General features: G+C 35.5%; 2 protein-coding genes across 4 annotated transcripts in view; both read left to right on the top strand.

Moving 5' to 3' along the window:
* Positions 1–21,710, top strand: part of garz (Sec7 domain-containing protein garz) — a 437,193-nt gene that overhangs the window by 280,323 nt on the left and 135,160 nt on the right. The window lies entirely within an intron of this gene.
* Positions 1–21,710, top strand: part of LOC149481274 (sialin) — a 70,000-nt gene that overhangs the window by 38,341 nt on the left and 9,949 nt on the right. For all 3 annotated transcript variants that reach the window (XM_089705600.1, XM_089705599.1, XM_089705601.1), the window contains exons 6-8: positions 6,370–6,456; positions 6,809–6,939; positions 7,633–7,782. In XM_089705600.1, coding sequence (XP_089561726.1) covers positions 6,370–6,456; positions 6,809–6,939; positions 7,633–7,782 — 368 coding nt within the window. The remainder of the gene's footprint in view (positions 1–6,369; positions 6,457–6,808; positions 6,940–7,632; positions 7,783–21,710) is intronic.

Genomic DNA, 21,710 nt, shown 5'->3' with positions numbered 1-21,710 from the left:
GTGGACATCCAATATTTCGAAAGTATTAAGATACTGGGCCTTACTATATTGATGGCGGCCTGACATTCAACGCCCATGTCGGGAGCGTTTGCAAAAAGGCAATCGCCCGTTATAAGCTATTAGCAAGAGCAGCAAAAGGAAGTTGGGGGCTTAACCCCCAAGTAGTTAAGACTATATATATCGCAGTTATGTAACCGACTATATTGTATGCATCAGCAGCGTGGGCACCCAAAGCGGAAAATATGGGGGTCCAAAAGAGGCTTAACAACGTTCAACGGGGTTTTGCCCAGAAGATCTGCAGAGCATATCGGACTGTCTCTGGGGATTCTCCCTCTTGACCTCAGGATACTCGAAGCTTCGAGGCTTTATGAGATCAAGAGGGGTGTGTTGCACCCGGCGGTGTTGAGGGACAGGGAGATGAAACGAATGGCACCCGCGATACGGACCCACATACGGCAGAGCAGGTAGAGCTGGGGTTTGGCTTGATAGATGCCTATGCCGACGTGGTTAACAGCCACGTCTTCAGGGTCTATAGGAACGGCAGCAAGATTGCGGCCGTCGAGTCGGAGCCGCCCTTTCCGGAAACCGGATTACGATCTGTGTCCTGTTTCATTCGTCAAGCTTATTTTGAGACAGGATACGATCAGCGAATGGGATAGGAGATACGATGTAGGAGGAACGGCCGGAGTCACGAAGCACTTTTTCCCAAGCGCTGCTGCTGTATACAAGGTAGTCGCGAAAAAGACATCACACACCACACCACACAAGTATTGACTGGTCACGGCGGATTCGCCTTCTGTGAGGTTCTGATGAGGATTCTGATTAAATTTTAACTGTAATAGGACCATAGTATAATTTTCATGATTGTGTAATCATGTGTAATAGTCGTGTTTTCAGTGCAGTGTCTATTTTCTATGATAATAATAACTATCGTGTTTTGTGAAACAAGCCAAAGTTGTTTCATTTACTAAAATGTCCTGTATTTCATAAAACATACTATAATAATCATCAAATAATACTTAAGTAAACTATTCGAATAAACAGTAATAGTTATAACAATAAAATGTACGTTACTGTTAAATAATCGAATAACCAAATAATAGATTATTACAAATGTTCAGTATACAAAACAAATAACACGAATATTAGCGCAACAAGATTTTACGGTTGCCGTCGAAAATATAAATTTACACGAACAATATCGTAAGTGACATTACTGACCAGAGCTTGACCTACTCTAGTATAGTAAAATGAATCCAGCTAAATTATAACGAAGCCCTTGGGACTACTTAAATTTTGTTGAAATAACCAGATAGCTGAAAAAATTAGCTTCCATATGCGATATTAAAAGTCTCTGATACTTGTTGTTTAATGGAGTTATTAAGGAAAAATGTTTTTTTATTTTTCCTGAACATTTACACTTTTACGATTACCGGATTATTCGCGGGGGGCGTCGATATATGAATATTCTCTTATTCAAATGGACAGCATTGTTTAAAATATTCATATTATTAAGTATGGATTAGATCTATTTCAAATCCTGTTTATTGTGGTTTTTCTTGTACTATAAGAGGTTATGAATCATAAACTGTTACTTGACCTACATTAATATAATATTTGCCCTTTAAACTGGTTTCCTTTACAATCACGTTTTTCCTGATTCTTTAGTGTGCTTATATATTTTATCAATATATTAAGATTTACTAAGTTCTCCTTGCTGTTTGTTTCGTTGTTAATTGAACTCTATTATATATGTATAATGTTCATTTTCTGTTTACTTAGGAATAGATCATGCCGTTCTAATTACTAGCGTGTACATTTCATTGATCTAATTAGAAATATATCCTTTAATTTTTATATAAAAGGCTTCTAACTTGTTTCCTGTACTTTCTAACACGATTTTATTAGCTGCACTTGTATGTTTGTATATTACCGACTCCTTTATACTTAACTAGCAATGCCCTGCGGTTTCACCCGCATAGATAGCGATATCGTTACAGTGAAAAGTCTACTATAGGTCGGACTATAGGTTTAATTTTTAATCACATGAAAATCACCTTTACCCCGTCCCGCACTACGGCCTTTTTTTTCTTTTTTTTTTGTTTTAGTGGGGAAATCTTTCATAGATACCCACGGCCTCCGGGGGAGGGGCCGTGGGTTATGTCGGATTCCTACCGACCAAAACCCCACTGTGTTCCGTCAAGACGCATATTGGTAGAATTCCTCCGTGACCCCCGCGCTACGGCCTGCTCGAACAGTATACCTACTATTTTCTGTAGATTGACACTTTTAAAAATTCGTTATATCTTTTGAATGGAATATCCAATTCTTTTCATTTAAAAAGTATTTTGCTGGTATTGAAACAGTCTATAATAAAACATCATTTAATGGGATAAGGATTAATATATGTGTATGGATAACATGGTTTGATTACTGTCGGCACTTCTATTTACTTTGAAAACGTAAAAAAGTTGTTGTAGTAACATAACTACTGAAGATGGACATATGGTATCGCGGACTTTCTTGTAGATATTGATCCATTCTATAATACCGTAGAACATTTTTTTGTTCTATCTTCAATAGATTCCGCAGCGCACGCGATGACAGAAGTTTTATTGAGGATTTTTTTACACCTTGGGTTACATTATTGCATTTTTGGTAAGGATCTCTATTTTTTTTGAAAATGCAATATAGCCTATGTTGCTCAGTAAAGATGCAGCTTTCTAATGGTGAAAGAATTTTTGAAATCGGTCCAGTAGTTTATGCGTGAAAACCATACATACATACATACATACTTACAAACTTTTCCTCTTTATAATATTAGTATAGACTAGCTGTACTCCGCGGTTTTACCCGCAGTGCTCCGCTCCTGTTGGTCTTAGAGAGATGATATACCTATAGCCTTTTTCTATAAATGGGCTATCTAACAAAGAAGAATTTTAAATCTATCGTTTTTAATTAATAAATAAAATAAAATCAAACGATAGTATCTACGAAATGTCCCATAAAACTCAAAAAAATTGGTAACCCCACTGACCTAACTAGCAGTGGAATCGTACCACATCGTACCGTCCGTGTATCACAGAATAGGATCAATAGTTCAGCGTTAGATCATTTGGAGCGTTTATCGGATTCGTGGAAATTTTTGGTCCTTTCAAACTGCCGGTTGAAACTAGAATAAACTTAATCAAGCAGTTATGACGACAAGAATTTTAATAGCAATTAAAAAAACTGAAAATGTCAACGACTTTATTAGTTTAAAACTGAGAGGTTTTAATGACAAAATTGATGGTCTGATTTTGAATTTTAGAAATAGTATCCAGAATCCAGATAGCCTTTGCTTGCCTAAAGGCAAAACATATTCTCTGATCTGTCTACATGACTAATTGTGCCATGTGGTGTTTAATGTCTGATTTATTGTCTGTTTAACTTTCCTTTTATTATGGGTTAAGCACAAATATCCAATAATAAACAGGAAAAAAAAATACGCCAAGAGTCGGTAAAATAAGATTTCTTAAAAAAATCTGCAAATAAGGTATAGTGTTACGTTACGCAAATGATGTAACGGACCACACGCCGTAAAAACCAGTTCCATCCGCACCATCTGGATGGTTGGCGCTCCACCACTGTCCGCTTCACCCGCAACTTCCTTCCGCGTATGGTGAAACTGTGGAACGATTTGCCACCTGCGGTGTTCCCGAACAACTACGACATTAGGGCCTTCAAGAAAAGAGCTTATTTGTCCATAAAAGGCCGGCAAAGCACCTGTAACACTAGGAGTGTTACAAGTGTTTATGGGCGGTGGTGACCACTTAACATCAGGTGGCCCATCTGCTCCTTTGCTTGCTCTGACATAAAAAAAAAACGATACATCCATTAAACGTACCCTTGAACAGATGGTGTTGTGTAATCTGTTGTATATATAATCGGTTACTATAATATGATTTTTGCAGTACCTATATTAATATATATTTTTTTCAAATACACATAAACATGCTCGTTTCAACGTTTTCTTTTTTACCGCAATATTAAATCGAGAATTTCTTAAACAAAAATTATAATTATAAGTAAACTCAATGCCTTGGTACCATGCAAATAAGGTCCTATCATCTGATAATAAAAGCTGAAAGTGAATAAGAATAAGAATTTTCCTCAAATTAAGAAAAGAAGATACTACAAATGCGCAGAAATCATTAATTAGGTATGTTACTGTTGCTAAAAAAGATGTTTTTAAATTGTATTTGATAAATTTAAATTGTATTTGTAATCAACCAAACCATAAAATTATTCAATAATTAATTAATTTCATAATAAATAAATTAATTAATTTCATAATAAATTAATTAATTATTGAATAATTAATATTAATCGCTATGTAATATAAGTACTTACCTATTTATTGAATTACAATTTGATATTATCAGTAGGTACTTCACGAGACATGTTATTTTCCTCAAGTCATAATTCTCTTCAAACCTGCTTATTATGGTTATATAATAATGTAAGAAATTATATAATGTTTAAATCGATTTATCGTATCATAAATTGAAATAAACTAAGTGTATAAGCCGAGTTACAAACAAGACTAGCTTTTACCCGCAGCTTTGACTCTGTAAAATATTTCGTAAAGCTATTCTTTATTCAATAAAAAAAGAGTGTGTGCCGACTGCCGCCGGCACACGTGTCATAAGTGAAACTTCTTTGGCAAGATAAAAAAAATACTAAATTCGTCGCCTTACTTCATGACGGTATTGCCATGACGCGTCCTTGATATTTACTCTCAACGCGCTTATAGAAGTTACATTTCAAATAATTCCTATTATAGTAGACTAGGTTTCCGCCCGCGGCTTCGCCCGCGCAGTCAAAGAAAAACCCGCATAGTTCCCGTTCCCGTGGGGTTTTCGGGATTGCGTCATTTTCCCGGGATAAAAGTAGCCTATGTCCTTTCTCGGGTATCAAAATATCTCCATACCAAATTTCATGATAATTGGTTCAGTAGTTTAGGCGTGATTGAGTAACAGACAGACAGACAGAGTTACTTTCGCATTTACAATATTAGTATGGATTAAATTTAGCCATAAATGCGTAAGGAGCAAGTGACAAAACAAGGATATACTACACTACAGAACTATAAGTAAATAAAGCCTAATTTAAATTCACATACCTATAAGGGAAAGACAGTCAGTAAAAGCATGGGTATAAATAAAGAGGTAAAAGTTACCATACAAGGAAAGTTTACCAGGAAAACATAGGTACCCTTGAATCTGTGATATTTACAACTACGTGTAGTGCGAATCAGCCCTCAAGCCTCATTTGGGTCTAGGTAACTAACGAGGAAAGTTTTATTTGACCTCCGGGTTTTATTGGGTACTTGTAGGTATAGGTTTTATGGGTTTAGGTATAGAAGATTAATATATAATGGCACTGGTCTTAAGATTAGATATAGGGCTTGAGTTAATTCTCGTATAATTACTTCGGATAGTATTATTTACTAGCGGTCCGCCCCGGCTTCGCCCGTGGTACATATTATTTCGCAATAAAAGGTAGCCTATGTTCTTTCTCAGGGTCTAAAGATTATCTGTGCCAAATTTCATCAAAATCGGTCCAGTAGTTTATGAGCCTATTAATTACAATCAAACAAACAAACAAAGTTTTCCTCTTTATAATATAAGTGTAGATTTACAAAAATGTTCGGATATATCGCAGATCCATTAGTTAGTAGAATAAAAAAAACTTAATATTTGTATTAGTAATTGCATAATATAAAAAGGTATGTAGGTATGGTAATATGTTTTTTCCTATTGGATAACTCTGTTATTTACGAATAGCTCGGATGGGCTAGTTTTACCTTAATTATTATAATAATCCTCCTCATATATTCCCACAATACAATGTAGATACAAGCTGAAATATTGTCATTCTATTTGTGTAAATGGTGGAACGGAATTTATCAAATTGTTGCTTTTATAAACCACTACAACGTACAACAATATATAAATCATCGCCAAACCAATTATGGATTACGTCAATCATATAAATATATAAAATTGAGGAAAATTAGTAAAATATCGAAAGTTCAAGTGTATTTATTTACACGCTTTCATTAGCTTCATCTGTATGTTTGTATGCAGCGTTTAATGCTCTAAGTATGCAGCCGACATGTTTGTATGTAACCTGCTTTAGACTCGAATTTGACCCACTTTATACGGCTGTATCTTCGATTAATAATAAAGTGTAATAAATATTAATTCCAACTTTGCACACTTATCAAGGTTCGGAGTTTAAAAACGTTTTTTTTACTATTTTAATTATTTCAGACAAAAAGAAATATTTACTCCTGAGTGTCCTAACCAGTATTTATTTTCACAGCATCATCGCTCGGTGCAGCTCTCACGATGCCCATCTGTGGTTTCCTCATCGCACATTTTGGTTGGGAATCTGCCTTTTATTTCACCGGTAAGTAATTCATAAAGGATTCACTTCTTTTCTACTAAATATATTTTCAGTCTGTCTATTATTATGTCTATGTATATCTTTTGAGTGATAAGAAAAGTTATCCACATCTTTTTTATCATTTTAGGGCTTTCGATACTTTGATTTAAAACTCCACAACGAATTTATAAAAAATCCGTGAACTTATCTCTCTCTCACTACTAAAAAAGAAGACTTTGATTCTTTGACTTGACTTACCTTTTTTTGTAACCTTTACCAAAAATTTGCCCGAAATCCTAACCTAATCTTCTTCTACCAAAACATTTAAATAAATTCTACTAGATTCTCTATACAGTTTGACTTGAAAACTTTATAGGTATAATCGGTGTAATGTGGTCGGTGGCCTGGTTCGCGGTAGTATACGACTCGCCGGCACAGCATCCGAGGATCTCGGAACACGAGAGGAACTACCTTATGAAGGCATTGCCCCAGGATAATAATAAGGGGGTAAATTGAGAAAAACATGTATTTTTTATTGCTTTTTGTTATATTTTGTATTTTTTTAATGATTCTCGAGTTAGCAAGCACTGGATGCTTCTTCTTGTCATAAATTGTTCCAATAAGTTTTCCTTTTTGGGAAAATTAATCACATTCTTTACAAATATTGATCTTGGTTCAGGAATGGTATTTTTTCAACAGTTGTTAAGAGTTACTCGTATAAGTATAGATATATGTACATTTATTTTATAACATTACCCTAAAAATTAATACAGTTTAAGTAAGTTCTTACATCTCAACATTGGAAGACATTGTGGTCGCTTCCATATTGACAATAAAAGAAAAGTTAATTGTGATTCGAGTGGAATTACAATTTCCGCACTACTTATAAGGAACTCCAGGAGGAACTATCCAATTAGGAACACATTTCCTGGATCGAAAGCAAAAGCTCTTGGGTACAATTCACTATAGATATAAAAGAAATATCATAGTATCCCAACTTCTATTGCTTAATTATTATTTCAAAATTTCTCCCATAAATTAAATAACATTTTGTTGTTGGTTTTATCCCGGAAATCCCACGGGGACGGGAACTATGCGGGTTTTTCTTTGAAAACGCGGGCGAAGCCGCGGGCGGAAACCTAGTATCCCATATTTCTTAACCAACATGGTAAAATATATTAACAAAAACACATATTCCAGCACAACCCAGTACCATGGCGCAGTCTGCTCTCATCACCGGCTGTATGGGCGATCGTCATCACCCACGGGGCTTCAGTGTTCGGTTACTTCACCGTTGTTAACCAACTGCCAACGTATATTGAAAGCATTTTGAAGTACAATATTAAACATGTGAGTATTTTTTGGAGGTGGTGTTAACAGCTCTGGTGATGTATTTTAGTGGATGGTATAAGCAGCTCTTAAGATGTATTTGAAAGGTTGGTGTTTGCAGCTCTTAAGATATATTTGAAAGGGTGGTGTTTGCAGCTCTGAAAAGATAGATGAGTTCTACAAAAAATATTATTTTTTCTGAAACGACGCGATGTCTTTTAAAAATAATATTTTTAGTAACTATAAAATATAATGTAGTGAACATAAAAATCTAAAGAATTGCGGTTTTAAAAATACAATGGTTGTATGGAATTATTTAATTACTTTACATTGTAATTGTTTGAAAAAGATTAAGTACACGAGTTACTTGCGGATTCTTCTCAGTATATCTGTGATTCACGTCTTATTTTATTTTTTAACTAGCTGCTCCGCGCGGTTTCACCCCCGTGGCTCCACTCCTGTTGGCCGTAGCGTGATGATAAATAGCCTATAACCTTCCTCGATAATTGGGCTATCTAACACTGAAAGAATTTTTCAAATCGGACCAGTAGTTCCCGAGATTAGCGCGTTCAAACAAACAAACAAACTCTTCAGCATTATAATATTAGTATAGATAGCTTCATATAGATACAACTGAAGAAATCATAAACTACGATTCATGAAACTTGAAACAATATAAAATTGAAACGTATACAGATAATGACATAATTAATTAGTTTATAAATAACTTTTTATTATTATCTATTATTTTCTATTGTTATTTTTTATTATTTAATTCAACGTATGGTGATCTATGTACTTACTAACTATATCGATAATCTAGAAAATGTCTAATCACTTAAAATTTTAATATCGCCATCGGTTAGGTACGGTGTACCTACTATAAAAATAAATCATATAGGTTTTAAAATAAATGCATATCTATTTATTCTAAATACGGTCAACGATGTACTATAATAATAAATCATACTGGTTTTAAAATTGATTGCATATTAATTTTTAGCATCGACTTTGAATACCCTTTGAACTGAAGGAAAATCCTTTATCGTCATAAATAAAACCAGTCGAATTAAATAATTGAGTGTAATTATTCTTTTACGTAAATTTCTTAAACAATCCGGGGAAACCCTTAAAACAATGAAATAAAAAGTCAAGTCAAGTGCGCATTGATATTAAACATCATTGTAATCTTTTATCTTTTTCTCTCTGTACCATTAGTTAAGTGTAAGACAAGGATTTACATGGCTATGGCTATGTACAATTTATAGAGATGTCTCGTCTGTCTGCAATTTAAATTAAGTAATATGTATTTGATAAAAATATTAATATTCGTATACATGAAAACTGCTGAACCGATTTTGATGAACTTTTTAACGAGTAAATGTAAGAGTAGTTATGGCAGCGCAGTGGCTCACGAATTATCAATGCAGTTGGTAAATTAGGGGGAAATATAGGAATAAAATATATGTTTTATAATTCCAATAGTGTTGATCGAACTCATATCTTCTGATTAATTCAGTAAACTTAACTACTGTGCGCGTAAGTCAATAAAGTACGGTCTTTTTAATGTCTACGAAATTGATTTATATCCAACTAGCAATCCGCCTGCGGCTTCGCCCGCGTTTTCAAAAAAAAACCCGCATAGTTCCCGTTCCCGTGGGATTTCCGGGATAAAACCTAGCCTATGTCACTCAGAAATGATGTAGCTTTCCAACAGTGAAAGAATTTTTCAAATCTGCCAAGTAGTTTCGGAGCCTATTCAATTCATACAAACAAACAAACAAAAAATCAAACCTTTCCTCTTTATAATATTTGTATAGACTAGCATTCCGCCCGCGGCTTCGCCCGCGCAGTCAAAGAAAACCCGCATAGTTCCCGTTCCCGTGGGATTTCCGGGATTGTGTCATTTTCCCGAGATAAAAAGTAGCCTATGCCCTTTCTCGGGTATCAAAATATCTCCATACCAAATTTCATGAAAATTGGTTCAGTAGTTTAGGCGTGATTGAGTAACAGACAGACAGACAGAGTTACTTTCGCATTTATAATATTAGTATGGATATCGATAACCATTCAATACACGACGTTATCTTTAACTTCCGATTCATTTCCGCGCTATTTTAGTTCTTATCACAATGAGATAAGATACAATTTCCATTACTCTTTAAAGTGTACGGTAACCATGCTTTACTACATAGCGGGATCGTCTCATGACGTAAGCAATTTGCAAAAAGTTATGTACGGTTTACGTATTACATCGAATGTGGACTGTATTTAGGTCGCGTTATAAGCTGCTATGATATTATGGGACAACTGGGAACACTTTAATTATCGCTATATAATTATATATAATTTACGCGGATTCGAGCGGATAGATTAGCACTCGGGCGCTGCTATGGAAGAACTGCGCTTTCCGGCCGGCTCGGCCGTCGCACGATAATAATGCTGAGGCAGCTTGACCTCATTTACGTTATTGCTCAATAATTGTCATTAATGTAATGTAACTATGGATAATAAGTAATTTAAAATAAAATGTTTGTTCGTTGCTCGAACATGCTCCCGAGGCCCACAGAAGATATATATAAAATTTTATAAGTTTTGAAATGTTTGTAATGCATAATGATTATAGTTCCACCACTGATTCACTTATAGCAGAGCGTTTGTGAGCTATTGGAGACGTCGACCTATCGCTCCTTTTAAATCGCCCACTTGCCCATCGTCTGAGCCTGTTTTGTTCACATGATACTTCACTACACTCTCCCCGCTCGGGTAAGGGAGACGCACGAACACTAGTAACACTTTTTTGGTGCACACACACACTAGAATCGACACACTCTTGGGGTATTGTCCGAGACTGAATAGTTTGTTGCGCTGCTGGGACGCTCTGCTGTTGGGCTGCTGGGACGCTCTGCTGTTGGGCTGCTGGGACGCTCTGCTGTGGAGTCGCTCGACTCCTTCGCCACCACACGAAGAAAAAGATGCTTGCTAATATTGCTAGTGCTAGTGTTCCATATGACACCGCGTATTGGTGTAGGTCGTGTTTTGAAATACCTAAGGTATCCGTATTCTCGACAGCGTTTTTCATTATTTTTATTTTCTCCCCAAGAGTTTTTAATGATGCGTTGATATCTTCGTCGTCGGAGTAGTTTTCGATAGGCAGAGCAGAGTTAATCAGATTGTGAATGGGATTTAATTTGGTTTCTAATATGTCGGGTTTCAGATATAGCTTGTTTTCAAGTTGCTTAAACGAGTACAGTGTGATCTTGTCCCTTTATTATGCATTGTTTGTTTAGTGATATAAGCCCGGCCTTGCTGACTTGGCGCGACTGTATGTCATCGTCACATATAATGCGTATGTGTGCAGTATCGCATTGAAAATATAAATATGTAGTTAGATCGTGTAATTGTATCCAACTACTTTTACAGCTGTTTATAATGTAATTACATTTATTATTTTTTAATTCGCAAAAACGTTCATTATTGCTAAAGCTTATTATGGGACCGTGCAATTGGCAAAAATAAATATCATTCTGGTTTTGGCATGCTTGTAGCTCGGCTAATGTTAATGTAATGTAGGCATCTCTCTTTATGCTTATAGAAATATATTCCGCTATTGGTTTTATGCTTATCATGTTGCTGTTGTTTTGAATGATTCGACTTTCCTTTTTTTCGCTTTTCAATTCGCTGCTGTTGTTTGGAATGGATATATTATTATTTTGCTGATGATTGCTTTTTTCTTCGAGTGGTAATAATGATAACCTTACTACTGGCCGCTTTAAGATTCCATTTTTTGTTTTTAATGTAACGACTCTTACTAACCCGTCGCTTCCTGGATGGGTTTCTACTACTCGGCCCACTGGCCACTTCCCGGCTGGCATAATATCATCGTGAATGGTCACTAAATCCCCTATTTTAAGGTTCCTTTGAGGTTCTAACCATTTGCTTCGAACCGTCAACTGGCTGAGATATTCATTTTTCCAACGTTTCCAAATATCATTAAAAGTTTTATTTACTAAGTACCATCTGGTCCTGGCATCATGTGCTGTTTCTATTAGAGTATTCTCCGCTCGCTGATTTAAAAAATGTGACGGTGTTAAGAAATCTAAATCTTCTACGTCTTCCGTAATTGAACATAAAGGCCTTGAGTTAAGGCATCCTTCTATCTGGGCAAGGATTGTGCTGTATTCTTCAAAGGTTAATGCTTGCTCTCCCACTACTCTTTTTATATGCTGTTTTAGGCTTCTTATCGATCTTTCCCAAATTCCTCCTGCGCTAGGCTACGATGGACAATTCCAGTGCCATTCTATCTCCATTTCGGTGATTTCTTTGTAAAAACTATCGCTAAAATTGCTTATTAATTCATTATATTCTTGTTGTATAATTTTATTTGCTCCGACAAAGTTCGTGCCATTATCTGAATATATATGCTTTGGGGTTCCGCGTCGTGCTGCCATGCGTCGCAGAGCCGCTATGAAAGTTGTGCTGCTAAGGTCAGAAACTATTTCTATATGTACAGCTTTCGTCACCATGCATATGAATAACGCTATGTAACCTTTTGTGGTTTTAACTCCTCGACCTTTATTAATCTTGACGTTGACGAATCCTGTAAAATCGACTCCTGTATGATAAAATGGAGGAGCTGGATTAACACGATAGCTAGGCATATCTCCCATTAGTTGATGTAATTTCGTAGGCTCTCGCTTTTTACATGTGATACAGGTACGAAGTTGCTTTTTTGTTGCTCGATATCCCTTAACTATCCAGTATTTTTGCCTTAAAATTGAAATAGTAATTTTTGCTCCACCGTGAAAAGAAAGTTCGTGTGCTTCGTTTATCAGTAGTTCCGTTAAACGTCCGCTATATGGAATAATTATTGGATATTTCATATCTTCGCTGATGTTTGCATTCTTTAAACGACCTCCAACTCTTAAAATACCATTTTCATCTAAAAATGGATTTAAGCTTAATAATGCACTATTCGATCGTAATTTATTTTCCTTTTTTAATTGCTCTATATCAGCTGAGAATTCAGTCGATTGAACATATTTAATAATTGCCGTTTTAGCTTTTCTCACGTCTTGTAATGTGAGATACGTCGGCCTTTGTTTTAATGACGGTGTAATCGCTCGTAATATCCATGCTAATACTCGTACTATTTTTAATAATGAACTATATTTGTTTAATAAATTATCTATTATGCTTGATGTGTATGTTTTTTGAATGATATGTACTTGTTTTCTTATTTCTAAATTTGTCGTATAATTAGTGTGCTGTTGCTTATTTTTAAAATCTGAACTCAATAACCATTCTGGACCTTGCCACCACAATAAGTTTTCGTTTAATTGTAATGCTGTTTGACCTCGACTCGCTGCGTCAGCTGGATTTTCTTTCGTTTTTACATAGCGCCATGATTGAGGTTGCATTGTTTCGTGGATTTTCTTTACTCGATTTGCTACAAAGGGCTTCCAGCGGTTGGGGTTGCCGTTAATCCAACCAAGAGCTACCATTGAATCGCTCCATCCATAAATTTCAACTTTCGTGCTGCTGATGCTATTTTTTATTTTATTCATTAATTTTGCTAATAACTCCATGGCACATAATTCTAATCTAGGTAAAGATACTTCCTTTTTATTTGGTACTAATCTGGATTTTGCTGCTATTATTATAGTTGAGATTGCGCTATTTTTTGCGACTCTGGCATATATGACGCATGCATAGGCTTTTATTGAGGCATCGCAGAACCCATGTAATTCAATTATGCTATTCTCATCACATTTATACCATCTGGGAATTTTAATACATTTTAACGTATTTAGCTCCTTTTTTATTTTTATCCATTCGCTTTTTATATCTTGGGAGACTGGATCACGCCATTCAAGATCTGCTTGTAACCATACTTTTTGAAATAAAATCTTAATTTTTGTTGTAAGCGGCGTCAACCATCCTAATGGGTCAAATAGCTTAGACATTTCCGATAATAATTTTCTTTTCGTTAACTTTGCTGAATTTTCATATAATACGCTATCATAGTCGAATACAAATACGTCACTAATAGGGTCCCATCGTAGGCCTAAGGTTTTCGGCGTGTTTTCCGTTTTAAACATAAATGTTGATTGCTCGTCTCGTTCTTTGCTGGTTATGTTTTCAATGAGGCTCTTATCATTTGCAATCCATTTTCTCAATAAGAAACCTGCTCCGCTAAGTACATGATTTACCTCCGCTATTTTTTGCTGACCTTCGCTAATTGTGTGTGCTCCCGAAATGTAGTCATCCATATAAAACTCTTCTTTAATGCTTTTTGCTGCTTTTGGGAAATTATTTTGCTCATCTTGTGCTAGCTGATTCAACGTCATAATTGCTAAGAAAGGTGCTGCTTTCGTTCCGTAAGTGATAGTTGTTAATTGATACGCTTTTATAGGCTGGTCTGGGCTTGATCTCCACCATATCTGTTGAAGTTTTTGGTCTTCTTCTTTTACTAATATTTGTCGATACATTTTTTCAATATCAGATGTGTAGGCGTAACGATATAGTCTCCATTTGATAATGATACTTTGTAAATCCTTTTGCATATTGGGTCCCTTGTGCATAACGTCGTTTAAGCTGTAGCCTGTCGTGGTTTTTGCTGATCCGTTAAATACGACTCGTAGTTTAGTGGTGCTGGATGCTGCTCGCTGTACCCCATGATGTGGTAAAAAACATTGTACGCTTGAATTTAATGCTGCTAGTTTCATGTGTCCCAGTTGTATATATTCGCTCATAAATTGCTTGTATTGCTCCGATAATTCATGCTGCTTATTAAGTTTATTTTCTAAATTCTTAAATTGTGCTAACGCTAGTTTTTCAGACGATCCCAATTTTTCTAACGCTTGATCCTCCATAGGTATGCTTACTTCATAACGTCCGTTTTCTAATCGCTTTGTAGTTGCTAAGTAATAATCTAAACACTGCTTATCTTTCGCTGACATATCATTTTGCTCCTGTATATCCTCTATTTTCCAAAAATCTTGAATTGCTTGTATATGATTCAAAATAACGTTGCAGTGGAAGGTATTTATGCTGCCTCCACATAATAACCATCCCAATTGCGTTTGCTGTGCTAGTGGTTGTGAGATTTCGCGGCCTCGAATGATCCCATCTAACATAATATATGAATAAATATCTGCTCCAAATAAAATATCTACTGCTCGGCTTTTGTTAAATTCTGGATCTGCTAAGTTTAAGTGCGCTATACATTTCGACCAGCCGGGTTTTTCAAACGATCTATTAGGTAGATTTTTTATAAGATTAGTCATAATGAATGTATCGACGTTGAAGGTAAAATTGTTATATATAGATTGGCAATTAATCTTGAGTTTTCCACGACAGTTGTTTTCTTGGCCCCCTACACCAAGGACGATCCCTTTGCTTTGTTGACGTTTTAAGCCCAGTTGCTGTGCTGCTCGTTCGGTTATGATGCTAATTTGAGACCCTTGGTCGATCAGTGCTCGCATTATGTGCTGTTTGCCATCTTCAGCTGTTACCTTTACCAATGCGGTGGCTAAAAGTACTTCAGAGTCATCTTGCTGAGACATATTCGATTGATTTTTGGGGCTGTAATAGACCTGTCTTTGGGTGTTGCTACTCATCAATTTTTTATTTCTAAAATTTTCGCTAGCTTGCTGCTTAAAACATTCGTGTAATAATGTGTGATGTGGGCCAGCACACACATGACACCGTTTATTCGAAGTACATTGACTCCCATTGTGATCAAAAATGCAATTAATGCAAAACCGTAGTTGCTTAACCGTTTGTAGTTTATTCATAAATGATAATTTAATAAATTGTGGACAATTAGTGAGCGCGTGTTCGAAATTGCATAAGGGGCATTTTTTCGCTGATGTGTGCATTGACGTCAGTGACCTCTTTACTTGATTATTAATATTAATTCTATTTGAATTAATATGTATGGGTTGTCTGTTCGTTGCTAATAATTGGTTTGATGTTCTATGATATCTTTGTTCTGCTGCTGAATTTTGGTTTCTTCGTGATGATTCAAGCGATGTAAATTTGTTTTCAAGAAAATCCAAAAATTCTTGTAGTATAGGGAGCTCTCGAGTGTTTTTTAATGATTCTACGTATTCAGAATAAGTTTCGCTGTCTAATTTTTGCGATAATAAATGTACCAATAGCGGATCCCAAGTAGTTATATCTACGCCTAGGTTTTTTATAGCGTGCAAGCTTTCTAATGTGACGTCATGTAATTTCTTGATTGCTAGATATGATTGCTGCTGTATATTAGGTAAATTGAGAAATATGTTAACGTGCGATGTAAAAATTAGCTTCTTGTTATTAAATCGATGATTAAGGATGTTCCAACAAACTAAATAATTATCGGAGCTGATAGGCAAATGCTGTATAAGGCGCTCGGCTTCTCCGCTTACTTTAGCTTTTAAAAATTGCATTTTTTGCGCGTTCGATATTGATGTATTTTTATGTATAGCTTCATTAAAAAGGTCCTTGAATGATACCCACTGATGATAATTGCCAGAAAATGTCGGTATATCCATCTGCGGAGTTGATTTATCTCTATGACTTGTTGCACACATTTTTGAGTTTATAGCTCTCTTTGTATTAATATATATTTTTTCATGCTTAGTAAAATTAGTTTCGTACGCTTCATCTTCCTCTCCAAGTTCACCCACTATCTCCCAATGTAGATTTTCCACCGCTGACCATCGATTGTGGAGAATACGAAGGGAGTCTTCATATTCCCACTTCTCCTCCAAATTATTCACATCAATATTGCTTACTGCTCTGATAAATGCTTTAAAATTGACTTCCTGCTTTCGAGATAAATCGTCTAATTTGCTGTTGGTCCCCCGTGATTGAAATGTTGTAGACCCAGGCGTCGCTTGCGATTCTAAACCGGATCCTCCCGCTTTCGGCTCTAGATGGGCTTGCTTTTGTAATAAAAAATTATCATATGCTTCACTGATCGCTTCCTTTGCTCGAATATAACTGTCGTGAATGTTAATAAATTCTTCCCGCATAAAATATTGATGCTGTGTCGATTCATATTTTAAAAGCTTTTCATGATTTTTCTGGCATTCATCCCATAAAGATTCTAATATATCTAAACGCTGTCTGCAATATTCGATACTCTTACGCTCTGCACTATCTTTTTTAAAATTCGCTAATAACCTCTTTATTTTGTCCTTGATCTCTAATTGGACCGTATATAAAGCTTCCATTGTAATATAAAATAATCAAACGGTAGAAATAAAAAATAAAATGGAAAATTCTTACTTGGCTGTCTCGGATACGGTCGACGTGGCTACGTCCCCGGATACCTTAGGTTGCTTGCTGTTGCTGGCTGACGTGGCGGTTGACGCGTGGCGGCACGTGCTGCTGACGTAGGCGGCTGGCTTACGTCTCGCTGGTTGCTGGTTGTTGATTCCTTGTTGCTAATTTCTGGTGGCTATTTGCTGCTTGCTGATTGCTAGATGCTAATTTTTGGTCACTGATCGTCTGATGCTAATTGATAGTTGCTGATTGCTAGATGCTGGCTGCTGAATGCTTAATGCTCGATGCCAATTGCTGGTCGCTTAATGCTGATTGCTAGATGCTGATTGCTGGATGCTAGATGCCTGATGCTAAATGCTAGTTGCTGGTCGCTTATAGTTGATTGTTATATGCTAGATGCTGGAGGCTAGATGCTAATTGCTGGTTGCTAGATGCTAGTTGCTTGATGCTGGATGCTAGATTCTAATTGCTGGTTGCTAGATGCTAGTTGCTAGATGCCTTTTGCAGTTCACGCTACTTGCTACTTGCTATATGCTGGTCGCTGAATGATAATTTCTGATTGCTACTTGCTATATGCTGGTCGCTGAATGATAATTTCTGATTCTGCTAATTCTGCTGTTCTGTTAATTTCTATTCCGCTCGAATGCTGCTGCTAGATATTCTGATAGGGGGTTTTGCTGCTGGCTGGCTGTACTTTGCTCGGGGCGATGCGCGTGGCGACACGTGGAGCTGACGCAAGCTCTTTTGTGGCTTGAAAATGCTGGATTTTGTATCTCGTTAAAATGCTAATTTTGGCTGCTGTTGAATGATATGCTGCTTGCTTGTAGTTATAAGATAATACGCTGAATAAATATCACGGGGGAAGAAGGGACACGTGGATTTCCGGTTCCACGTCACACTTTACACTCGCGACGCGGCACACTTTTTTACGGTGATCCGGCTCGAAAATGTACGGTTTACGTATTACATCGAATGTGGACTGTATTTAGGTCGCGTTATAAGCTGCTAAGAATGCTATGATATTATGGGACAACTGGGAACACTTTAATTATCGCTATATAATTATATATAATTTACGCGGATTCGAGCGGATAGATTAGCACTCGGGCGCTGCTATGGAAGAACTGCGCTTTCCGGCCGGCTCGGCCGTCGCACGATAATAATGCTGAGGCAGCTTGACCTCATTTACGTTATTGCTCAATAATTGTCATTAATGTAATGTAACTATGGATAATAAGTAATTTAAAATAAAATGTTTGTTCGTTGCTCGAACAAGTTATATGAATATTCAAGGACATATGTATTAAGATAGTCTAGCACGCTATTTAAATTTATGTTGCCAATTTAAATTACCAGGTATCACATGTCAGATTTCAATTGACATCAGTGCAATTAATTTTTTTTATGGGTTGTCTGATACATGGATAGCGTCATCGTGATATATGGGCTTAAAAGTATAATTGTTAATGTCAAATGGAGTGGTCTAAATATAGATTGATATAAATAAATATATTGCTACAAATGAATGAATTCTCATAAATACGACACCGATGGATACTGTGTCAGTCAACCCGTAACGTACACTCATAAAAAGGAACTTATGTGCCGAGAACACGTGACAGAAGTGAAACTTTGGAAGATTCAAAGATAATCGTCTCCTTACTCCATGACGTGACGGTATTGCCATGACGCGACTATGAAATTTTACTCTCAACACGCCTAAAAAAGTTTGACTTCAAAAATATGCTACTTAAAACTCAGGCTGTTTAGTTTCTTTATATAATAAAGTAAATTTATTTATGATGATATATGTGTGTATTGACTTATTGTTCTAGTACGTACGCTCGTGTACTAGACTAGAGTAGATAATTTTTGAAACAAAAAAAAATCGCAGTCGGATGAAACCCATTAGAAAAGGAGGGGAATATGATGAAAATTAAAGGAAAAATAAATTACGGTCAATCCGAGTTCGGGAAAAGGGAGGGGGGAGCTTTTAAGAGAAAAAAATGGTTTCTCTTGATTTTCGACAAAACTACAAGTCCTACGGAAAAAAGTTCAATGGCAAAGTTGTAGATAATAAAAAGATCTACAACTTTTGTATTAACAATTTTTTCACATAACCTCAAAATTTAGGTGAAAAATTCAAAAAACCAAGTTTTTGGTTTTTTATTTTTATCTACTTCAAAATTTATTTTTTTTCTACGAAATTTGGTGGAAACTTGCTTTATTATGTCCCAAATACACTGTAATTTATTTGACTGAAAATATTTATTTTTTCGCCTTTTTTTGAATTAATACCAAAAAAACAACCTAATTTTCAATCGAAAAGTCACCCGTCAAAATATCAGCTTTTTTCAAAAACTTGGGGAGCCTTTTATTCATTGAAATCTCTACTTTCATATGGTGTAAAAAAAAATAAACATTACCATAGTAAATGTTCTCAGAAAATGCATACAAACAGTGTGAAAATGAGCTTTTACTAAATCAGGCACACTTCTCAAACTACCTGAAATGTTTTTATCGACATCATTTTGCTTTTGAATATGCTGTAAAATATTATACTTAGAACAGATAATTTTTTTTCTTTTGAAATATTACCGAAAAGCCGATACAAGAGAAGATATAGAGTTCGAGAAGTGTGCCTGATTTAGTAAAAGCTAATTATGACACTGTTTGTAAGCATTTCCTGAGAACATTTACTATGGTGGTGTTTATTTTTTTTACACCATATGAAAGTAGAGATTTTAATGAATAAAAGGTACCCCAAGTTTTTGAAAAAAGCTGATATTTTGACGGGTGACTTTTCGATTGAAAATTAGGTTGTTTTTTTGGTATTAATTCAAAATAAGGCGAAAAAATAAATATTTTCAATCAAATAAATTACAGTGTATTTGGGACATAATAAAGCAAATTTCTACCAAATGTCGTAGAAAAAAAATAAATTTTGAAGTAGTTAAAAATAAAAAACCAAAAACTTGGTTTTTTGAATTTTTCACCTAAATTTTGAGGTTATGTGAAAAAATTGTCAATACAAAAGTTGTAGATTTTTTTATTACCTACAACTTTGCCATTGAACTTTTTTCCGTAGGACTTGTAGTTTTGTCGGAAATCGAGAGAAACCATTTTTTTCTCTTAAAAGCTCCCCCCTCCCACTTCCCGAACTCGGATTGACCGTAATTTATTTTTCCTTTAATTTTCATCATATTCCCCTCCTTTTCTAATGGGTTTCATCCGACTGCGATTTTTTTGCACTTTTTATTATTTTTAAAGGGATCTACCCCAGTGTATACATTTACATAACTAATGAACTTTGTTACTGTTAACTATTAGTATCGACACGTGTGATCTAACTGATGTTAGCGGCTAGTTTATTGCAATTAACCTTGGAAATTAACTTTTTTGTGATAAGTGAGATCACATTACGCGTGCTTAATGACATGCTACGGATTATCTCTGTAGTAAAATAGTATCGTACAAATAATTGTTTCTTGTTTTCCTTTCCTTTCTAAATATGGGATTTCTGTCAACGACACAATAGATTTTCTATTGTGTCTGTGATTCCGGGGTCTGAGTTATTAAACAAGCCAAGACTTTTAATCTGCGAGTTGGTATAATGTTTTTCTAAGTGGACGTGCTTTCAACTAGATCTCGTGACCACCAGCCACTCGCAAGTAGGTGGAATAAAGCATCTTTTCAAAATAATACCTTATGATTATTATCTTAAGGCATATTTCAAAAGTCGAGGGCACTGGGTTTGTGGATGCAAATGGCAAATATTCGTATACTTATCCGCGTACAGGATTCTTGTAGGTATTGAAAAACAAAAACTAGTCGTTGTGTGATAAATTTACAATAACTGATTATGCATTTATTTCCATAAACATTAAAATATTTGCAATATTGCCGTATTAAAATTAAATTTTGTAACTATACGTGTTCTACGACGCAACTTCAATGTATTCTCCATGCACCAATCTGAACTTTATTTTGAAGTCAGTAGAATTTAGATTTGTACGGCAACTTAAAGTTCACGCAAGTCTCCCACCCTATTGCATCAGCCAAGAAGTGGTCAGCATCAAGTTTTATATTGGTCCACAGCAGGTTTGTACATTCAAATGTGCAAAAGCCTTGCTATTATTGGATTTATCGATAATAAAGTTGTTTTTATTTTTTATACGCAATAAATATTGATATTTCAAAAAATAACTAGATTTTAATAACTTCTCGTTTAAAGGACATTTTATTTCAAATTATCTATTATCTATTATTATCTAGAATAAAACCGGCCAAGTGCGAGTCGGGCTCGCGCACAAAGGGTTCCGTAGCAGCAAATATAATAAATTACAGTTAAATCAACCTATCTCAAAAACTATAAGAGATACTTTGATCAAACCAAAAATCGTTGAAAGAGTTAATTAGCATGCATCACCTCTATTTTTTTTAGAATTTTATACCCCGTAGTTATAAAAATAGAGGGGGGGGGACATACTTTTTACGACTTTGAGAGCTGATATCTCAAAAACCGTTCACTTTAAGAAAAATGTTTTTTAGAAAACTTTATATCATTTTAAAAGACCTTTCCATTGATACCCCACACGGGTATGTACATCGAAAAAAAAAATTTCATCCCTCAGTTACATGTATGGGGGGCCCCACCCCCAATTCTTTTT

Source organism: Colias philodice, chromosome 17 (genome assembly GCF_061535455.1).
Source record: "Colias philodice isolate Cphi_HAF_F1 chromosome 17, ilColPhil1 Martin Lab GWU primary, whole genome shotgun sequence".
NCBI classification, from domain to species: Eukaryota; Metazoa; Arthropoda; class Insecta; order Lepidoptera; family Pieridae; genus Colias; species Colias philodice.
This window is presented reverse-complemented; position numbering and strand designations above follow the sequence as displayed.